This window comes from Octopus sinensis, linkage group LG1 (genome assembly GCF_006345805.1).
Source record: "Octopus sinensis linkage group LG1, ASM634580v1, whole genome shotgun sequence".
Classification (NCBI taxonomy): Eukaryota; Metazoa; Mollusca; class Cephalopoda; order Octopoda; family Octopodidae; genus Octopus; species Octopus sinensis.
In genome coordinates, this window is record NC_042997.1 from 168,112,979 (window position 1) to 168,134,265 (window position 21,287).

General features: G+C 35.2%; 1 protein-coding gene across 1 annotated transcript in view; it reads right to left on the reverse strand.

Annotated features, from left to right (window-relative positions):
- The window catches only part of LOC115217601 (HMG box-containing protein 1-like), a 78,376-nt gene that overhangs the window by 28,557 nt on the left and 28,532 nt on the right, over positions 1-21,287 (reverse strand). The window contains exon 2 of the mRNA XM_029787356.2: positions 17,282-17,499. Within this exon, the coding sequence (XP_029643216.2) occupies positions 17,282-17,499 (218 nt within the window). The remainder of the gene's footprint in view (positions 1-17,281; positions 17,500-21,287) is intronic.

A 21,287-nucleotide genomic window follows, 5' to 3' on the forward strand; every position in this document is an offset into this window, starting at 1 on the left:
AATCTTCCCTTACCTCATGTTGCAAAAGAAAAGTAAAAAAAAAAAAAAGACACAAAAACAAACACCGCTGAAGCTATGCATATTTTCTTATATTTATCCCATCTTTGGAATGAACTAAAGCCCCTAATGTTAAATTTTTACAGAAATTACTAAAGCAAGTAAGGACTTATTAAATGAAATTATGCTGGAATTTAGTATATCAGTCCTTCTCATTTTAATACAAGATTTATTGTTTTAAATAAAAAGATGTGTTTTAAGTTTAAGTTATGTACTTGGTTTGAATATTTTATTTCAAATAAAAATCATAACTCCTCTAAATCCTCTTATAAGCTCCCAATGCCCCAGGTGGGGGGAGCGCAACAACTTATGTTAAGAACCACTTGATGAAGGTGATTTAGACTTTGAAAATAGCTGGACAATTCTCTCTAATAATCATCCTTATCTACTAAACAAATAAACAGATTTTATGCAAAACATCACATGCATTTATCACTACTTATAAGTAAGCACTGAGATGGTGACAGAAATACACCCTTCTGAAATACTTTTTTTGTCCGTGATAAAAAAATATGCTAACCTCATATATTCATCCAGATTATCCAACTACACTGAGAACAAAGTAAACTTTAGAAAAACTTTACTGATAAGATGTCAAGATGACACTGCTAAGAAATATTAATTAATCATTATTGCTGATATCCAACATGCACTAACAAAAAAAATTAATATTGGACTATTAATGAACAATGAAGAAAATTGGCTTTAACTCAGTACTTCATCAAAATTAAATTACAGAAAAGTTATAAGTTAGTGTATGCATATACATAACTAATTCAAACTAAATATTTTGAGGAAATGCACAAGACGAGTGTCAAGTCATGGTAAAAGACTCGGCTGCAAACTGAATGTATAAAATTTCCTATCACACTGTACTCCCATACAATCAAACAATATATAGCAGAACGTACAGTTCTAAACCAGAGTGAATCATGATGTAACTGATTGTAGTACAACTGTAGGTCATTAGAACTTCAGTTTTGAAAGGAGCTGCTCAATTTAACTGGTTTCTAACATAGAATACTTAAAAACAAAAATTGATAGAAGAAAGGAAATGCAATATTAAATGTATAAAAATTAGTGTGTTGTTGAAATTAACTGCTTACCTCTGGGTTGACATTATGTCATTAAATTAATTACAACTACCAGAATTGTACCCATCTTCCAGTCACACATTCTCATACAAGCTGTAGTGAATATATATCTATGTCAGATAACATGTATACAACCCAAGAGCAACCCAAAGGTGAATGTGATAGGAGAGGTAGGAAATCAGAATTTCATAGCAGCACACAACCTTATTATGGTTGTAGCTGGTTAATTCAAGAGAATGCTGATGAGCTAGAAGCTGCATCCTTCAGCAACAAGCTTTCTCTTCATTGCTCCGCCCAACTCTCTTTTTCTTTCTCTCCCCAAGCCATCCAAAATAGATCCTGCCCACACTTAGATTCCACTTCACCACCACCACCACTTTCAGAACTAGTATAGTAGCTTCACCTAACAGTACACCCACAGTAACGTTCTCAGCTTTCAACCGAAATTACCCACCCCGACTCCCTGTGCAGTGGGGTTTGACAACCAAAACTGGGCGACCCTCCATTTCCTAACATCAACAACAACAAACATAGCTAAATAAACACTCAAACAAGAGACACAGAGATACAAAAATAAGGAGGCAGACATGCCAGCCAGTTTCACTCCTCCTTTTCTTCAGAGATTTTGTTGTCGTTGTTTTTTTCTCACACAAATACAAAAAGATGCCTGTTATCATTAATTTTAGCAAACCTTTCTACTAGTTTCACTTATTCTTGTTGTTACTCTACCCTTCCCTCCTTTATAACATGTAGTTTGTGAAATACAATGAACAGTAACAGATATGTGAATGCATGAATTTATATAAGTGTGCCTTAAGTGAGTGTGTGTGCATAACAAACTAGATAGCAGTCTATACTTAAGGCTGTGCTTAAACAAGGTAGGAAGTTTAGAGAAGTGAAGTTATTGCAACTCCGATTTCTACTTTAGAGTATTTTGGTGCTCCTCGTGTCCAAATTTAAATTCCTCTAGTGTTAATCTTGCCTTTCAGCCAGATGGTGTCAGAGAAACAAAACCAAGTAAAGAGCTGATTTAATCAACTCTACACTCTCTCAGGGAAAATTAAATTAAGATAATATTAGCAAATATTATTTTTCAGTAGTCTTATTTTTATTACATGCATTCAGTGGGTTTTTATTCTGCTTTTTTATGTGCTTTTATTGTACTGAAAGAACTCCATGTAATATGTAGGAAGTGCTTTAGTAATGTTATTTTCTGTATGTTGTGCATACGCATAAAACATAAGATTTTTGTCTAATCACTTCTGAAACACCTATATTTATTTTAGGGATTATCTAATTTCAGCTATCAAATTCTGGTTTACTTTACTGATATTTGAATAATTTTTTAGATTTCTTTTGAGGACGCATAATTATTATTATTATTATTATTATTATTATTATTATTATTATTATTATTATCATTATTATTATTATTATTATTATTATTCAGTAGTTTTATTTTTATAGCGTGCTTTCACTTTACTACCAAGCGCAGCTCTGTGTGCCTTGGGTATGTGCTGTGATTTGTTGTGATGCTCTGATGGTTATTGTATGGAAAGTGTTCTGCGTAGGATGTGTGCAGTGCCTAGTAGTGCAATTTTCTGTATGCTATATGTGTTTGTAAGTCCTGGTGTTTTTGTTATGTATTTGTCTGAATATTTTTTTATCATGCCTAATGCACCTACTATGATAGGAATTGTTTCTGTTTTTAGATTCCACATTCTGGTTACCTCTATTTCCAGGTCTTTGTATTTTATTATATATATTATTATTATCATTATCATTATCATTATCATCATTATTATTATTATTATTATTATCCCTTCAGCATTTAAACTGGCCATATCCAGCCAAAATATTCCAGCCTTTCAGGGTCAATAAAATAAGTACCAGTCAAGCACTGTGGTGAATATAATTAATTAACCCCCTTCATCAAAATTTCACAAAATGCCTAGTGACATCTTTGTCCATCTTTACACTTTGAGTTCAAGTTCTGGAGAGATTGATTTTGTCTTTTATCCTTTCAGGTTTCATAAAGTAAAGTACCAGTTGAGTAATAACGTCGCCTTTTTCAAGCCTAGCCAGGCTCATGGGCCCAGTTTCCCAGTTTCTGTGGCGTGTGTGTTCCCCCTAGCTGGATGGGACACCAGTCCATCACAGCGTTACTCAAGAAACAGGAAGACAGAGTGAAAGAAAGTTGTGGCGAAAGAGTACAACAGGGGTAGCCACCACCCCCTGCTGGAGCCTCGTGGAGCTTTTAGGTGTTTTCGCTCAATAAACACACACAATGCCTGGTCTGGGAATCAAAACCACAATCCTCCGACCGCGAGTCCGCTGCCCTAACTTCTGGGCCATTGCACCTCAAGTTGAGTAATGGAGACAATGTAATCAACTAGCCCACCTCTCTCAAAAATTTCAGGCTTTGTGCCTATAGTAGAAAGGATTATCATTATTATTATTATTATTATTATTATTAATACTATAACTACAACAAAAACTCAAAGTCTTAATTTGTAAAAGAAGGAAACAGTACCAAGTAACTTTTACAGACTTTAACAACATGGAGTGATATGAAAACTAAATGCACAATCCAGATGCTACGAATGCACATGGCAAAAACACAAAACACTTAACTTTCACTATCAATCTACATAAAACCTTTGCAAAAAAAAAAATTATCCGTTACAAACAACAAAATAGTGAACAGAACATCTGTGCTCAAATCTTATTAATGTCAACTAATGAACAAAAGTAACATGCTGGGATCAAAACAATAAACTGTAACTCTAGCCTTTCAAAAAATCAGCTTTTACATGAGAGAAATCACAATTATAATGGAAGTACTGATGGATCAATAAACATATGTGACCTGTTGTTATATTATAAGCATCTTTTAGGATAATTAAATACATTTCTCATATACTACTAAATGAAATCAAAATAGTAGACTTTATTTCAGAAATAAGAATATCATAACCAATAATTTAGAAATAAATGTGCCTCATTCAAATCCACTCTACTACTATGTTACAAATGAAAGAATACATACACCAGTGACTTAGTAAGTCATTACCATCATCATTTTTACAAATGCTTTTCCAAGATGGCATGGGTTGGATGGGTCCATTTTAAGAAAGGTTCGCTCCACCTGTTGCAGTCTTTGTCATCTTGCAGAGCTCACTAGTTTTTTTCCCATACCTTCTTCAGCCTACCCTTTTCACAGGCTCCATCAATCTGCATCACTTCACTCTCTTCCACTCAACTATCATTCTTCATACACATCATTAGCCCATACAATTTCAACCCCCTTTTTCTTTTCTCCTTATACACTACAGTTGTCACCACTAACATTGAGTGATTTTTGCTTCATTTCTCAAACACATATTCAGAAAGGCATTCTTACATCATTTCTTTGCAGCTTTTACATATCCTCTATAACACTCATGCAATAAAGCCCTTTGTATTCAAGCATCATACAGTTTGCCCTGCATTTGTAGGGAGAAGTCCTTTGTCGCCAAACCAAAAAATAACTCCCAGAACTTACTCCATTTCACCCAAAGTCTGGCTACTGTGCCTTTGCAACACCCACCTCTGCTATTGATCAATCCATCTCAGTAACATAAATTATCAACATAACCCTTTAGCATTCAGATTACTTTGACAAATGTAATGCTTATTTATTCACATTGCTCTGAATTAATCACGCATTATTTTGTAGCTTCAAGATTTCAATGATGTGTTTGTATATTTTTAGAATAACATTATTAGAGTAGGTGTGAGAGGTTGGATCTGGTCAGTCTTAACATAAAGCAAGTAGAATATTTTGGCCGGATATGGTTAACAAGCTTTTTAAGTAGTTAGACTCCATTCCTTGAGTGCTCTTACTACAGAACAATTCCTGTGGATTTGTTATGTATGAAATCTTTCTATAAAAATATTATTATCATTAGATTGGAAATGTAGACTCTTAGTTCAAATCAAATTCAATTATATGTATAAATCCAGGAATAAAACACCAGATCATCATCATCATCATCATCATCATCATCATTTAGCGTCCGTTTTTCATGCTAGCATGGGTTGGACGGTTCAACTGGGGTCTGTGAAGCTGGAAGGCTTCATCAGGCCCAGTCAGATCTGGCAGTGTTTCTACGGCTGGATGCCCTTCCTAACACCAACCACTCCATGAGTGTAGTGGGTGCTTTTTACGTGCCACCCGCACAGGTGCCAGACAGAGCTGGAAAACGGCCACGAACGGATGGTGCTTTTACGTGTCACCGGCACGGGGGCCAGGCCAGGCTGGCAACGGACACGAACGGATGGTGCTTTTACGTGCCACCAACACGGGGGCCAGACAGAGCTGGCAAACGGCCACGAAACGGATGATCACAAAATCAAACTAACTGAAATAGGGAAAATGTAAGTATTAACACTTTTTTTTTTCATCTCCTAAGATGAGATGAATAATTCAGAAAATTATAATCTTACTAACAAATAATCTCAGACATTTAGAGAGTCAACAGAGTAGAGTGTTTACTAGATGACACAAAGAGGAGGCAGAAGTCAGATGTGAGTGTGTGAACAATGAGCAAAATATAAAACCAATTAACTTTATACTTATAGATAAAGGGCAACAATGGGTTAGAGGAGCAAACATGTACATATGCCTGTTTACATGAATAAACATTTAAAATATTAGAGAATTATAAAGAAGAACCATGTAATTGAAATTTTGGATAAAATAGTGTGTGTGTGTGTGTGTGTGTGTGTGGTGTGTGTGTGTGTGTGTGTGTGTGTGAGTGTGTGTGTGTGTGTGCGCGCGCACGTGTGCGTGTGTGTGTGCATGTTTGTATGCATGGCTGTTGATTCCCCATATCATAACTATGGCTATTCGCACAAATAGAAGAGGAAAAAAGTGTAACTTTGTTTATATTCTCGAGTAAATGAATGTTCACCAGACAAGAGAAGGCCAGTGCAATGAAAAAGGCCTTTCTTGAAAAACGTTTGGAGAGAAAGGACAATAAGAGTATCAAGCTGTAGAAAATTTGCTTCGATAAGATTCGTCTGACCCATGCAAGCATGGAAAAACAGATGTAAAACCAATGATGATGATGATGATCATCATCATCATATACACACACACACACATGTATGCAACACATTAACTGTACATGGACAGAAAAAAATAATAAAGTGACCTGCTTTAAACTTTGGTAAAAATAAATCATTCAAAAGAACAATGCAGTGAGCCGACAATTATGACAGCAACAACAGCATCAACATAAATAGTCAGAAAAGGTTAAAATTAAGACATCTAAACAACTGAAAGTAGAGGATAATGAAACACACACAAACAACTTATTTTAGGAGTGCCTGCTATGCAATGCCTTGAGTGTATGTGCACATGCAAGCATGTGTGTGTGTGTTTGTTTTTAAAACAATTGCATCTTGACATTTAAGAACACAAACTTTACATTTCACTATTTATTTCTGAATAGAACCATGAAGTTCAAAAAAGTCTCATCACTGACATAATCTTGCTGCAACTACAATGACTTGAAGTATGTTTATATCATAAATTTCATTTGATAAAACAAACAAAAAAAAAAACCACTTCCATTAATCAGCAACATTTGTGAGATTTATAGATTAGGCACTATTATCAAATAAGACTAATAGTAATTTTTCAGAACATTTCCTCATATTCTATACTAACATTATAAATAAATCTTTGTTTTAGTTTAAAATGTGCAACAGACAAAACTTGAAATCTCTAGTACTTTCTGAAGTGTTTACAGCTTTGAAAATAATCGTGTGTAGGTGTGTGTGTGTGTGTGTGTGTGTGTGTGAGTGAGCGTGCGTGCGTGCGTGTGTGTGTGTGTGATGATACACATCATCGTTTTTAACATCCACTTTTCAGTGATTGCATGGATCAAACAGAATTTGTTGAGACAGCCAAATATCCTTTCTGTTGCTGACATCCACTTCGTTCCGAAGTGAGATAATTTCCCCAGTCCAAAAATGCTTTCATTGAAGAGTGGAAATGAAGACTACCACTGCAACGACAGTGATGCTCATTTAAAACTATCATGAAGTGTCAAGGCAAGGAGACACTAACACACACACACACACACACACACACACACACACATACACACATAAATACACAGGGTGTTAGGGATAAATCTGATGATTTTTTTTTAGTCTCCTTTTTTCAGGAACAGCTTGATGTATTGGTGAACAGTGAACAGCATTGGAGAGCATAAAGATTACAGTTGAGAAAAAGTTAGCTGACATGGAGGATCGGGAGTCATCTGAATATTGGAAATGAGTTAACTGTACCATTATGATTCATGCCAGATATCAAAATGCTCACATCATGATTGCTGCTCAATCTGTGAACACTGTAAAGGCTGTAAGATGTGATATGGGCAGCTGCAATGGAGACTACAAAGCTATGGCTAGCAGGTCTTTGGATGTGTCTCCAGTGAGGGCGATATCATGCCACCCTCACATTTTTTAATAGGGCCTAAGATAGTTATGCAAAACCACTGAAGATTGTGGTCAATCCATGACTGGAGAGGGTTGCTGCAACGTCACATGTGTGGCAGTATGATTCAGCTCCTTGTCATACCTCCAGCAAGAGAGTTAGAAGTGGTTGCTGGAGAGTCTCTATGACTTCACTGTCCCATCTCCCTTTCAAATTGAGGTATGGTTGAAAAAGACACCAGACATTCAACCTGCAATATCAAGGCCCAAATGGTGACCAAGGTCAGAGAGGTGTTCAAAGATCTTCCCAGGAAAGAATGCATGTGCCAGGTTCTGGAACCATCTTGAAGCTATGGTGGATGCTGAGGGTGGCTATTTTGAGTAAATTTTTATATCTCAGCCATAATCTGGTTTTTGAGTTTTTAAAATATTTTTATTTATTTGTTTTTTTTTTTTTGATGGGATAATGTTTTCTTTTCCTTTTATGCAAACTGTCAAATTTAGCCCAAACACTGTGAGTGTGTGTGTGTGCATGTACACAAACACACACACACAAGGCTCTGGTCGGTCAGGGGTTGTAATAGAAAGCACTTAGCTAAGGTGCCATACATTGGGACTGAACCCAAGATCATTTGATTGAGAAGCAAACTTCAACTACACAACCACACCTGCACCTCACTACATATGTGTGTGTATACACACACACACATAATCTTGGCTTGAACCATCAACTCTTGATAGAGTCACAGAGCTACCCAAGTAACACACACCATCTTTTAAATGAAAAACTTTTAATCAACAGTTGATTTGGGGTAACATGCTTTACAGTTTCAGTAATTTTGTTTTATATATATATAGATATATTTTACTTGCATTTGAGTATTTGGGGTATAGAAATGAATTCAGTTTGTATTTATAATTATATCTGCATCCTTAATAAAATGAAACTAAAACAACAGCATTTTGAATTTCCAGAAAAAAACAAAACCATTAATACTTTCAAATTAAGCAAAATATATTCATACACTCATGCAAAAGGAATATAATTATGCATAAGAAAATGAAACTACTGCAACAGTACTTAACCTAGCACAGCTCAATTTCTGATTAAAAGAAATAATTTTTTATATATATACTGGCATACCAGTTAGCTCATGTTAAGCTCAGAGTAGCAATCAAGATAGTAATAACTCCCACTTAACAAACAAGGTAGAGAAAAAAAAACACCAAAGAAGCCCATAGCCCACAAAACACCAGCAGTAAAGCAGATACATTGTATGCTATCTGCATTCATCAAAGAACAGTACACAGAAGCAGTGTGGACTGCAGCAGTAGAGCAAAAAGATTTTTTAGGTGTAACACAGAAAAATAATACAGCAGTTGTCATGATAACAAAAAAATTTAACCAAAGTCATGCACACCCACACATGAGGACACTACAAATAACAGATCCAGGACAGCCATCATTGTTACCATAGCAAACATTACACCATTTCTACTACTAAATATCAGAGGCTTGTTACAGCTCAATAGCAATGGCAAAATTTCATTCCTGAGAGAGTTTTCTGCATGCAATATGCATAGCACTTACTGAAACACATAAATGATGCAAAGACACATATACCAAAGTATGCTGTGTTTTGTACAGACAGAAAATAAAGAAGTCACAGTAGAGTTACTTATGTACATCCATGATTATATGACACCCATAACCCAGTTGTCACATTCAAACTCAGTCTGTGGCACACTCACAGTGCTTATAAAGCAACTTGATGTAATATGTAAATTATATCATGCCTCAAATCATGATGGTAAATTTGAGGAAAGTCTTTGAATGATAAAAGAAGTACTAGCCAAACTAAATCAAAACACTAATGTACTTCTGATGGGTAACTTCTCCATCAGATGAGCCAAAGGCAACATAATCTCAAGAATGTCATGCAAAGAATAGAATCAAACAGAATCTACTTGATCTCACAAAAATTAGGTTCATTGAACAAATTATACAATTCCCAACCAGGAACATCTTACACCACTGCTTTACTGAAGAAATTATCTAAAATGTGAAGATGTCGCTAATGATTTTCTCAGGTCACAGCATAATAGAATGAACAATGTACGGTCCAAAGCTATTTAAAGATGTATACCACAAGTAATGATGCATCATTCCATGTGCATATTACTAAGAGGGCAACAATATACAGATGACTGGCTGGTTTGATTCTGAGTCAATCAAAACATAAGGAAAAGAAACTATGTTGATTCTATGGAGAATATTCATTCTCAGCCAATTGGTCTACTGCTCCCAAAGAATCAAACTCAGAGCATGGCTGTAGACAATCCAACACCACTACACCAACAAGATTGACTCAGTACAAAAGATGAACTACTGGAACAACAGAAAAGAACTAAGGCTCTACTCCCTAGTCTAGTATCTAGATTAACAGCTATATAAACTACTCAAATTGGATGCCATTGCATAGTACCAAACACCTTGCCCTCTCCATCTAGAGAAGGACCAAATACAGTAACAGCTTAGAGTTCAAGGATCCACATCTTTTCAGTGTCTTGCCAAAAAACCTCAGAAATCTACAAGATCTAGATGTGGATATGTTAAAAAAACACTGAGATAAATTTTTATCTGATATACCATGTAAGACCACATCATAGCAAGAAATGCCAAGAAGCTTTGTCCAAATCACTGCTTCACCAAAACCAAATCCAGAGAGGGGACCAGGAAGTGAATCTGAAATAAACTAGCAACCATACTACTATAGGTGGTACCCCATCATGACCACAGCCCTTGGCTGAGATCATGCTGGAGTACCATCATTAGTAATGCAATTGCTATATACGGTTACAGATGAACCAGTGAAAGATAAAAAGGTGCATATGTACGTACACACACACACCTCTGATAATATGGCAAATATTTTAAGCACAGATATGTCTGTTTGGCTTAGACACTTGCTTCCTGACCATGTGGTTTCAGGTTCAGTCCTGCTGCACACCATCTTGGGTTAGCATCCACTATTATAGCTCTGGGCCAACCAAAATCCTTGTAGGTAGATTTAATAAATGGGAACTGAAATCACCCCAACATATTGATTGAAGGAGGTATAGGTACAGCTATAGGAGTGTAGACAGAGTTTGTTTTTTTACCATACATGCATGCAACTAGACCTCTCCTGATAGCTTTGCATTTGTGTGTGTGTGCATATGCACGCACGCACACGCTTAGTTGGAATGATATATTAAATTGTTTTACTTTATTCTTGTATTAGTTGTTTCCATATTTATTATGAGATCATATACAGTTTGTTATATCCCTCCCAGTATAGTGTTCCCTTACTCTTTTTCAACATTAATTAATCACTAAGTTTCAACTATACATGACTTTTAGGTGACAAGTATGAAGACAACTTTTTCACAATCCTAATTTATCTACGCTGAATTTATTATTTTTTTTGTCTCTTCTTAGAACATCCATAGAAAAGTTTAATAACATCCATGGAAAAGCTTAATAACATCTGAACCAGCAAAAGTGTCCTGAGTTAAAAACAAAGATAGTGCAAGCATTCATTTGGTCCATAGGTACTTATGGTTGCAAAGCATAAACTCTGAACAAATTTAAAGAGAACATAATCGATGTGTTTGAAATGTGGGTGTATAGGAGAATGTTACGAGTCTCTTACAAGGATAACCAGATAAAGGAATAGGTGTTACAAGCAGGTGAAAAACGACAACTCCTTAACATGGTGAAAAAACAAAAGCACATTTATTATGGCTATATACAAAGAAGTAGAGGTTTGGAAAACATCTTATTTACAAGAGTCTACTTGGTATCATCCACATAAGAATAAAATATTGGCATCATTCACCAATTGCACTAACCATTACTATCCTATTTAATTATTATATTTCAGTTTAGAAATTTCAAACAAAAAAAGTAAATAAACCAAAAGCATTTTACATAAAATCTCATAGGCACAAGGCCTGAAATTTTTGGGGAGAGGGCCAGTTGATTAGATCAACCCCAGTAAACTACTGGTAGTTAATTTATTGACCCTGAAAGGATGAAAGGCAAAGTCAACCTCGGCGGAATTTGAACTCAGAACTTAAAGACAGACAAAATACTGCTAAGCATTTCGCCCAGCATGCTAACGTTTCTGCCAGCTCGCAGCCTCAACTGATTACCTTTATTACCTATTCATAATAATTACTTGCTTATCTTTTTTCTTAATTCTGAGAACACCCTTTCAGTTTCCACTCTATTTCTTTCATTATCTGTTTTGCAAGATTCCTGATGTGAAATTGCGTGTTGAAATAGATATTGTTATATTTCAGGATGGTAATTTTTTTTTTTTTTTGCCAAATAAACACACACACTATATATTCATTCAACACTTGTTTATTATTGTTCTTATTTTATGTCCATTGTCTGGAAATCTTCCATCACACACATGTGACCACTTCAGTGACTCTCTATCCCACATGTCCCCTCTTCTTGCTTTTATAACTTAATCACTACCTGGGCAAGAGAAGAAGTTCCAGGTATGCAACCAAAGTCTAGAATCAAAAGGTCTTAGAATTAACCTAGTAAAAACCAAATAAGTAGGATAACAGACAAATCACAAATCCCCTCAGATAGATGGCCCTGCTCAGTCTGTAGAAAAGGTGTAGGTAGAAACTCCGTAAGATGCACCCAGTGTAAGCTTTGGACACACAAAAGGTGCAGCAACATCAAAGGAAGGTTAACAGAGAAACTAACTTTTGTATGTGGAAGGTGCACAGGCATAATAAATGCTGAACATGTACAAAAAATAGGCTCCATCAACTGCCAGGGGGACAAGCTAGAGGTAGTAGATAGCTTCTGGTATCTAGGCAACCAGAAGAGTGGAAGTGGTTGTTCCAAGAGCATAGCTGTGAGAATAAGATTAGGCTGAACAAAGTTCAGAGAGCTTCTTCTGCTGGCAACAAAGGGACTCTCTCTCAGAGTAAAAGGCAGATTGTTTGATGCCTGTGTACAAACAGCTATACTCCATAGCAGTGAAACATGGGCTATAATAGCCGAGAAAATGCTTAGGCATGAGAGAAACGAAGCCAGTAAGCTTCACTGGGTGTGCAATGTCAGTGTGTATGTTTGACAGAGTGTAAGCATCTTGAGAGAAAAGTTAGGCATAAGAGGAATCAGATGTGGTGTGCAAGATAAATGACTGTGCTGGTATGGTCATGTATTGCGTATGGACGAGGACAGTTGTGTAAAGAAGTGCCAATCTCTGACTGTGGAGGGAATCTGTGGTAGAGGTAGACCCAGGACGACATGGGACAAGGTGGTGAAACATGGCCTTCGAACTTTGAAAACCTCACAGAGGCAATGACTAGTGACTGGGACCTTTGGCGATGTGCTCTGCTTAAGAGGAACCAGCAAGCCAAGTGCATCTGTGCTGGTGGCACACAAAATAAACACCCTTTGAATGTTAGGCCTCAAGGAGGCGAGGTAGCTGAGTTCCTTTCAAGTGTTGGGCCTCATGGAGGCAAAGTGTCTGAGCTTCTTTCAAGTGTTGGGCCTCACGGAGGCAATGACCAAGACCGTTGGCATTTATGTCATGCTTGAGAAGAAGACACATGAAGCTGAGCAAATTGCAGTCATGGCAGATACCAGTGTCATGCAAATGGTAGTAGTAGCAGATACTGGTGTCACGCAATGGCACCCGTGCTAGTGGCACGTAAAAGCACTCATTATACTCTTGGAGTGGTTGGTGTTAGGAAGGGATTCCAGCTGCAGAAAACCATGCCAAATCAGACTGGATTCTGGCGCAGTGTGCCAGCCCAGTCAAACTGTCCAACCCATGGACAATGGACGTATGATGATGATGATGATGTTGATGATGATGACATCAAAAATGATTGCCCTAACACCCTTATTTATCTTACAATGTTTGAACAAACAATAAAGACATCTATATAGTAGCTAGACAAGTTATAAATGGCAACCAAAGTCTCCTTTAAATCACAACCTTTTGTCTTAGTGAGCATATACCAACAAATGATATTTCTACAAGGTAGCTAGATATGTTAGAAATATTAACTCCACCTAGTAGCCAATTCTCACTCAAATTACAACCTTTGATCTCATGTTACTTGATTCAATATTCATGTACTCCAACGCATATTCTGAAACTCAGCCCCAATATTTTCTTACAACTAAACAAATAATTTTAATTCAAAATAATTTTTGAAATTAGAATCTTAAATTGAAACAGTGCTTCAAATTTTCAGACAACGAAAAAACATTTTAAACAACTTCATCCAATTTCCGTACATAACTTCATAGGACACAAACTATATAAATTTAAAGCTTATAAATGAATATGGGTAGCATTTAGTTCTCAAGCACAAAGCACATCCCAAATTTCTAGGTTTAAAAATTTTGAGGGTAGAGGAGTGCACATTTACACAAATAAGTAGGGACTACTTCCATTGCCTCAGGTTTCATGCCAAATGCAACCATTAGATAGTGCATCATCTACTGAGGAACATAGTCAATCTTGACAGATCTTATACCATTCATATAACACATTGCAAACTTGCAGTTGGTCTTATTGTTTACATCTAGTAGATTAAATGGCTGTTGTTTCTTTTTTGTAGTTCATGATACAGAATATATTTCTGTGGTGGCATCCTGGGAATAAACTCTTTACTCTTTACTTGTTTCAGTCATTTGACTGTGGCCATGCTGGAGCACCGCCTTTTAGTTGAGAAAATCAACCCCAGGACTTATTCTATCGGTCTCTTTTGCCAAACCGCTAAGTTACGGGGATGTAAACATACCAGCATCGATTTTCAAGCAATGTTGGGGGGACAAACACAGACACACACACACATATATATACACATATACATATATACAATGGGCTTCTTTCAGTTTCCATCTACCAAATCCACTCACAAGGCTTTGGTCAGCCCGAGGCTATAGTAGAAGACACTTGCCCAAGGTGCCACGCAGTGGGACTGAACCTGAAACCATGTGGTTCATAAGCAAACTACTTACCACACAGCCACTCCTGCGCCTATATCTCCATCTTTCTATTTAAATTATCAGTTTATTTGGTTAAAATGTAACTACTTAGTAACCATGTGACTATGTACCCATTACTAGTTAATTCTTACTTCCCTACCTAACTTTCTTCCTACCACCTATCACACCAACTACCTTGCTCACTAATTTGTACAACACTCCCACTTCCTGCTAGCCTTTAAGACCAAGTAGTTCTCTCTCTCTCTCTCTCTCCATTTCCTAACACACAACAAATTTCATTCATTGCGATTATCTCTCAGCATCCACTTCTTGTCCTTACCTTTTGACTTATTCTCTATCAATCTACTTCCACCTGTTATTACTTGACCACTCTGTCTAAGGACCTTAATCTAGAGAGCCAGACTATTCAACACCTTACAGCAACCAAACTTACAGACTTTTACACACCCTCTTAGATTTTATTACCATTGTTGCCAACACTGACCCTCATAAGATTAACAGTTCTTAATTTTACTAAGATTAAATCTATCTTTCTCACCACTTCAGCAGAGTCTACACAAGTAAACAGAATGAATAGCAAAACAGATGCAATATGCAACACACCATCAAAACAGTTGGTGTTTGGGACATCACATGTTACATTCAGTATATTTCAGAATATTTCCTAATTTATGCATATCAATATTGCAAGATATATTAGTAGACTAGATCTAGTTGATGTTCAATTTCTAGTCAGTTGGCAGGGGTTAGTATTTAGCAAAGGAAAAAACTCTTTTACTTGTTTCAGTCATGGCCATGCTGGAGCACCGCCTTTAGTTGAGCAAATCGACTCCAGGACTTATTCTTTGTAAGCCTAGTACTTATTCTATCAGTCTCTTTTGCAAAACTGCTAAGTTACGGGGATGTAAACGCACCAGCATCGGCTGTCAAGCAATATTGGGGGAACAAACACAGACGCACAAACATATACACACAGATACATATATATATATATAGATATATACAATGGGCTTCTTTCAGATTCCATCTACCAAATTCACTTACAACGCTTTGGTCGGCCCGAGGCTATAGTAGAAGACACTTGCCCAAGGTGCCACACAGTGGTACTGAAACCGGAACCATGTGGTTGGTAAGCAAGCTACTTACCACACAGCCACTCCTACGCCTACTGATATGCATTTTATGAGTCGACACAGTAACATCAATTTGGTGGTGGAAAACTACAGGTAAATAATGCATTTAGGAAAGAATGAAAATGAAATGTGACACTAGCAAAAGTAAATATTGCTATTATTGATTTATTATATTGACACAAAGTAACGATCCTACAGGTAAGCTAATTGGCTTTAAGACTTGATTAGCATTTATTTCATCAATACCAAAACGATGAAAAGTAATGTCCTTAACTCAAGGGGGCATGAGGAGTGGAATAGGGAAGAGGGGGTGGGAAATGAGAAGTGAAGAAGAGGAGGGAGTAGGATGGGAGAGGAAGACGAGAGGAGGACAAGAGGAGGGGGAGGGGAGAGGAGGAAACGACGAGAGGAGGAAGAGGATGGGCGAGAAGGAGGAAGGAGGAGGATGGGAAAGGAGGAGGACAGAAGAGTGGGGAGGAGGAAGATGGAGGAGGGAGGGAAGGAGGAAGAGGATTTAAGAGAGAATCAGTAAATCAGAATGGTGTCCAGAACTTTGCAGTAAGGTGGAGGTGATAAGATTGTCTTGATAAGATTATAGGCATTAGTTTTATTTACACACCCCCACAGTAAAGAGATAGGCAAAGTCTCTGCAGAAGCATGTGTTTTGACAGCTGGAGGTCTAAATCTTTCAACCATGAAGTATTGTTGACACTAGTAAGTTGGCTTGTATGTGACACTACTTAGCAAAACACATTACACATTCACATTTATTCATACATTAAACTTCCCAGAGAATGGAGGTGTACTGCTGACGTAAGTACTAGTATTACAATTTCCTCAATACAATAGGTGACATACAGTAAGGTTAATGTAGGATTTGGAAACAGATACAATTTTATTACATAACAATAAGATAGACAAAGGAGGGGTGGGTGGAGTGGACAGATGGATAGGTAGAACAATATAAAGAAAGGAAGACAGACATAGTATAAACAGGTGTGTAGATAGACCGGTAAAGAAAGTGAAGAGATATGTAGACACACAGATATATATATATATATATATATATATATATTATATATATATATATATATATATATATATAGAGAGAGAGAGAGAGAGAGAGAGAGAGAGAGAGAGAGAGAGCTATAAATAAATAAATAAATAGGCAAAAGAACTGATAAACAACCTTAACTGGCACTTTTTCTTCTTTGATGAATACCCCCACTGATATGTCAGAATTCTTTTCTCTTTAAAACAAAAATTCCTATTCTAAACTTTACTGAAACTATTTTTGCCTATTCAAACCTTTATTAGTTTTCTTGGTTGCTAGTGCTTTTCTGACATAAATAAACAATCAATCAAACAGCTGGCATTACAGAACAGACAGAAAGACAGATAAATAAACAGTTAGACATATTTAAAAAGAAGAATTGCACACAGCAAGATGATATAACAGTACTTACCTTTTGAAACTTTTGTCACATTTTTCGCAAATAAATCTTCTGTGAGGATCAACATGTGTCTTTGTATGATAGCGTAATCCTGGGACACTTGTGAAGACTTTGCCACAACCATCTTTGGGACACTTTAACAATTTCTGAGTGACATTGTCTTCTTGGGATTTCTCAAATTCTTGCATCCGTTCTGTCTTTACCCGTGACCGTTTGCTTAAGGTGGCATCCTGTCAACAAAAGCATACAACCACACTATAGTTATTTAGCTTACTTCAGATTACAATAATTTCTTACAATGGAATAAAACCATAAATTTGTAAAAGAAATATATATATATAGTTGACTGAATCAATAAAAGTAAATAATTGATACTTATTTTATTGCCCCTAATCACCAGATGGTAAAGCCAACAACAGCATGTTTTGGAACTTAGAATGTAAACAAGCACCACAAAATAGTTCAGCATTTTAATCTTTCGGGCAATGCATTGCCATTGCTATAAATCCAAATAACAAATAAAGAAACAAGGTGTTCAAAGCCAATTGGTTTCTCATTTACAAGACAGAAGGATAATAGTAAAATTCTTCAACAGACTCCAGAGTTACATGACCACAATGTAAGTAAATAACATTTATATACCTATTCAACCTTGAGTATGAAAGAAATAATGTAATTTTATGAAAAAGAATAAGAAAGACTTTTTCTTGGTCACAACAAAGTAACATGTAATACAACAAAAATAACAGATATATGATACATTTTTCTATGACAATGAAAATGCATTAAATTACATTGTATATATGTTCCCATAAGATTATATCACTCAAAAATTCTTACAATCTTACTAACACAAGGAAATGATTCAGAAATAAAATATAAAACCAAAAATGGGAACAGCAAAATGACAAAACACTTAATTTTTTATTATACAATACTACATATCTCAGTTTGTGTATTATATGCTCTACAAAAAAAATCTATACTTCATAAAATTTTATTTTGTGTTTCAATAACCACTATAATAGATAATAACACAAAAGCATTCTATGTGTGATAATTCAGTCAATGTATAAAATATTTTTTGTAAGCTAATTTTATACAACAGGTGCATTTCTGTGGCCAACACTAGTAATATTGAGAGATCACATGTTACAAGAAGCAGCAATATGAATATTTATTGAAAAGTTATTGGGAGAGAAATTTATGAATGAAGGTGTGTGTCTATGCTATGACAAATGCTAAATAAGATCAAAAGAGCCAAATATATATTACAAGATGTAAAAAAAGTATAACAGGGAATCTTCAAAGTAAAACTTAGAAATCAGAAGAGTGTTTGGAAAAGAAGAAAAAAAGTTTGGAAAGTTTTTTTTAATTTTCAAGTATATTTTCTCCTGTGACAGCACATAACCAAAACAAGTATACAAATGATTTGAAATGGGCTATTATTAAAACTTCTGTTTTCATTTCTCAACATAATTGTTAAAAAATATTTAACTTTCTGAGCTAGCATTGTTGGAAGTAAGATATTATCAAAAATAAGTAACTCATAAAATTTTTTTAAAAAGGGTACAATCAGTTCATTGTTGTATTAGGTTTGCAACATTCATGATGTGAACTTATGAGTTGAATGAAATTTTATTGTATATCAGGGGAGTCATTATGCCAATAATAATCACATGGACTGGTCTAGTTTACTTCTTTTATTATTCTTAGTCAATTGGTTAACCAATAAACTAAACAGGTACAACTATTTATTTGAAAGTTTTCATGAACAGAGATGTTATGACTATCATACTACAAGAGTGAAAACCAAATGCACCAAATATATAACTAACGGCAATAATGCTTAACCTCTTATGTTTAAAACTTAGAAATTCAAAGAACTTTTAAACAAAAAAATAAAATAAAGAGTTAAGGGAGTTGTATGAATCAGGAATTTTAAAGTATTTATTCATTAGTTCCTATAATTCAGGAAATCCAAGTTCATTTTTACATTTCCCTTTATTGTTGGTTTCATTTTACTCTAGACCACTTTCCTTAAAGATTACCCTAAAGAAAAGTCTATTAAAGATGACATATTTTTTCTGGCATTCCATTGCCCAAAAATACTGGTATGTACGTTATACACAAATAAAAACAGCATGTCTGTGTGTGTGTGTATCTACACACACACATACAGAGGAGAAATTAAGATAAACACAAATTAATATTATTAGTTCCTATGTATGTTCCACCACTATGGTTGCTTGGAACCTTGCATTGGGTGTGCATAAGGACACTTAACAAGAATGGATGCATCAGGGAACACTTTATTGCATTAAGTTAGGGAGAACTAATGTCAAGAGTTGGGTGGATGGCAAAGTATTTTATAAGCATTTTGAAAGGGAAATTAAAGGAAAGCAATTATATATATATATATATATATATATATATATATATATATATATATATATATATATACCCATGCATGGAAGGTGGATTTTAAACTGATGATGATGATATACATCCATACATGTAAACACACACACATATAATATATATATATATATATATGCATACACACACATTCACAGTGACAAAGTGTCCTTATTAGGTAAATAAGAAAAGAACAAATAGCAGTTAAATAATATGTCTATGTATGTTTCACTTTTCTAGATAGGAACCAATTTATTCATTAAATTTCTTCCATTCACACAAACTTATCAATTAAATGCTTATTTGACAAAGCTTGCATTTTTCAGCTGAAAATTGTTGCTAGTTTATTTCTGAAAAGAATACTGTATTTGAAGGCATTTAGAGAGCATACTAATTTTAATAATGATAAGTGGTTGAAGTTAATAGACCTAATCAATCAGACTTTTTGTTTAAAAATAATGCATTACTGAATTAATCCCATATGTTGCCACAATTCTAGTAAATATTCAGGTAGATTACAATGAAAACACCAATCATAGAAATGTTGTCATTTAATAGTAGTTTATACTGCAATTAAGTGTCAGGGAATCATAGAACAAAATAAATATATTGACAGACACTACTGCATATGCAGAAAAACTTTGTATAACATGCAAATATGTTTCAGAATATAAAGTAAAAATAGACTGGTAAAGAAAAAGAACTAGCTCTGTGTAAGCTCAACACATTCAATGTTTGATATGGAAGTATATTTCAACCCCATCTCAAATCCAACAATAAAGGTTTTAGATATCTAAGATGAACTATCTTAGCTTCCTGTCCAGTGGGGTGATGATCCCTCAATAATTTAATGTTGAAATAAGTCTCATCACCATGAACCTGCTCAAATAAGAAACCCATAGACACAAAATGTAGCCTTTTGGATAATTTTTACATTAATTTTTCTCTATAATTTTGGCACAAGGCCAGCAAATTTTGAGGGAAGGAGAGTAGTTGGTTATATTGATCCCATGGTACTTGACTGGTATGTTAACTGTATCAACCATGAAAAGATGAAAGGCAAGGTTGACCTCAGCAGCATATTAACTCAGAACATAAAACTAGAGGAAATGCTGCCAAATATTTTGTCCAACACAGTAATGATTCTGCCAGCTTGCTGCCTTAATTCTGTATATTAATAAAATGGGAAATTTATCATTAGATTCAAATATACCACTGTTGTGTTATATATCTATACTATGTATTTTAGTAATTTCAATATATCACGGTCTTCAGAATTCAACCTAGTATTTGACAACTTATGACGATTTGATAGTTAAAGAGACAGAAAAAAAAATGTTTGACAGAAAGAAAGCAGGAAGAAGAAAAACAAAGTGAAAATGTTAGTCTCAATAAAGGTTGATGAGCTCTTAAAGATTAACTGTTGCTGCAAACAAACAACAAATGTTCCCTTTTATTTATCAACAATAATCAGTATAGCATTAAAAGAAAAAGAAAAGAATGGAAAGATAATCAACCTGTTAAGATTTTCATTTTGTTTAAATTCATGGAAGCATGTTTACCATATTTCAGCATTGGATGTTTTCATAAAATTTGTCTC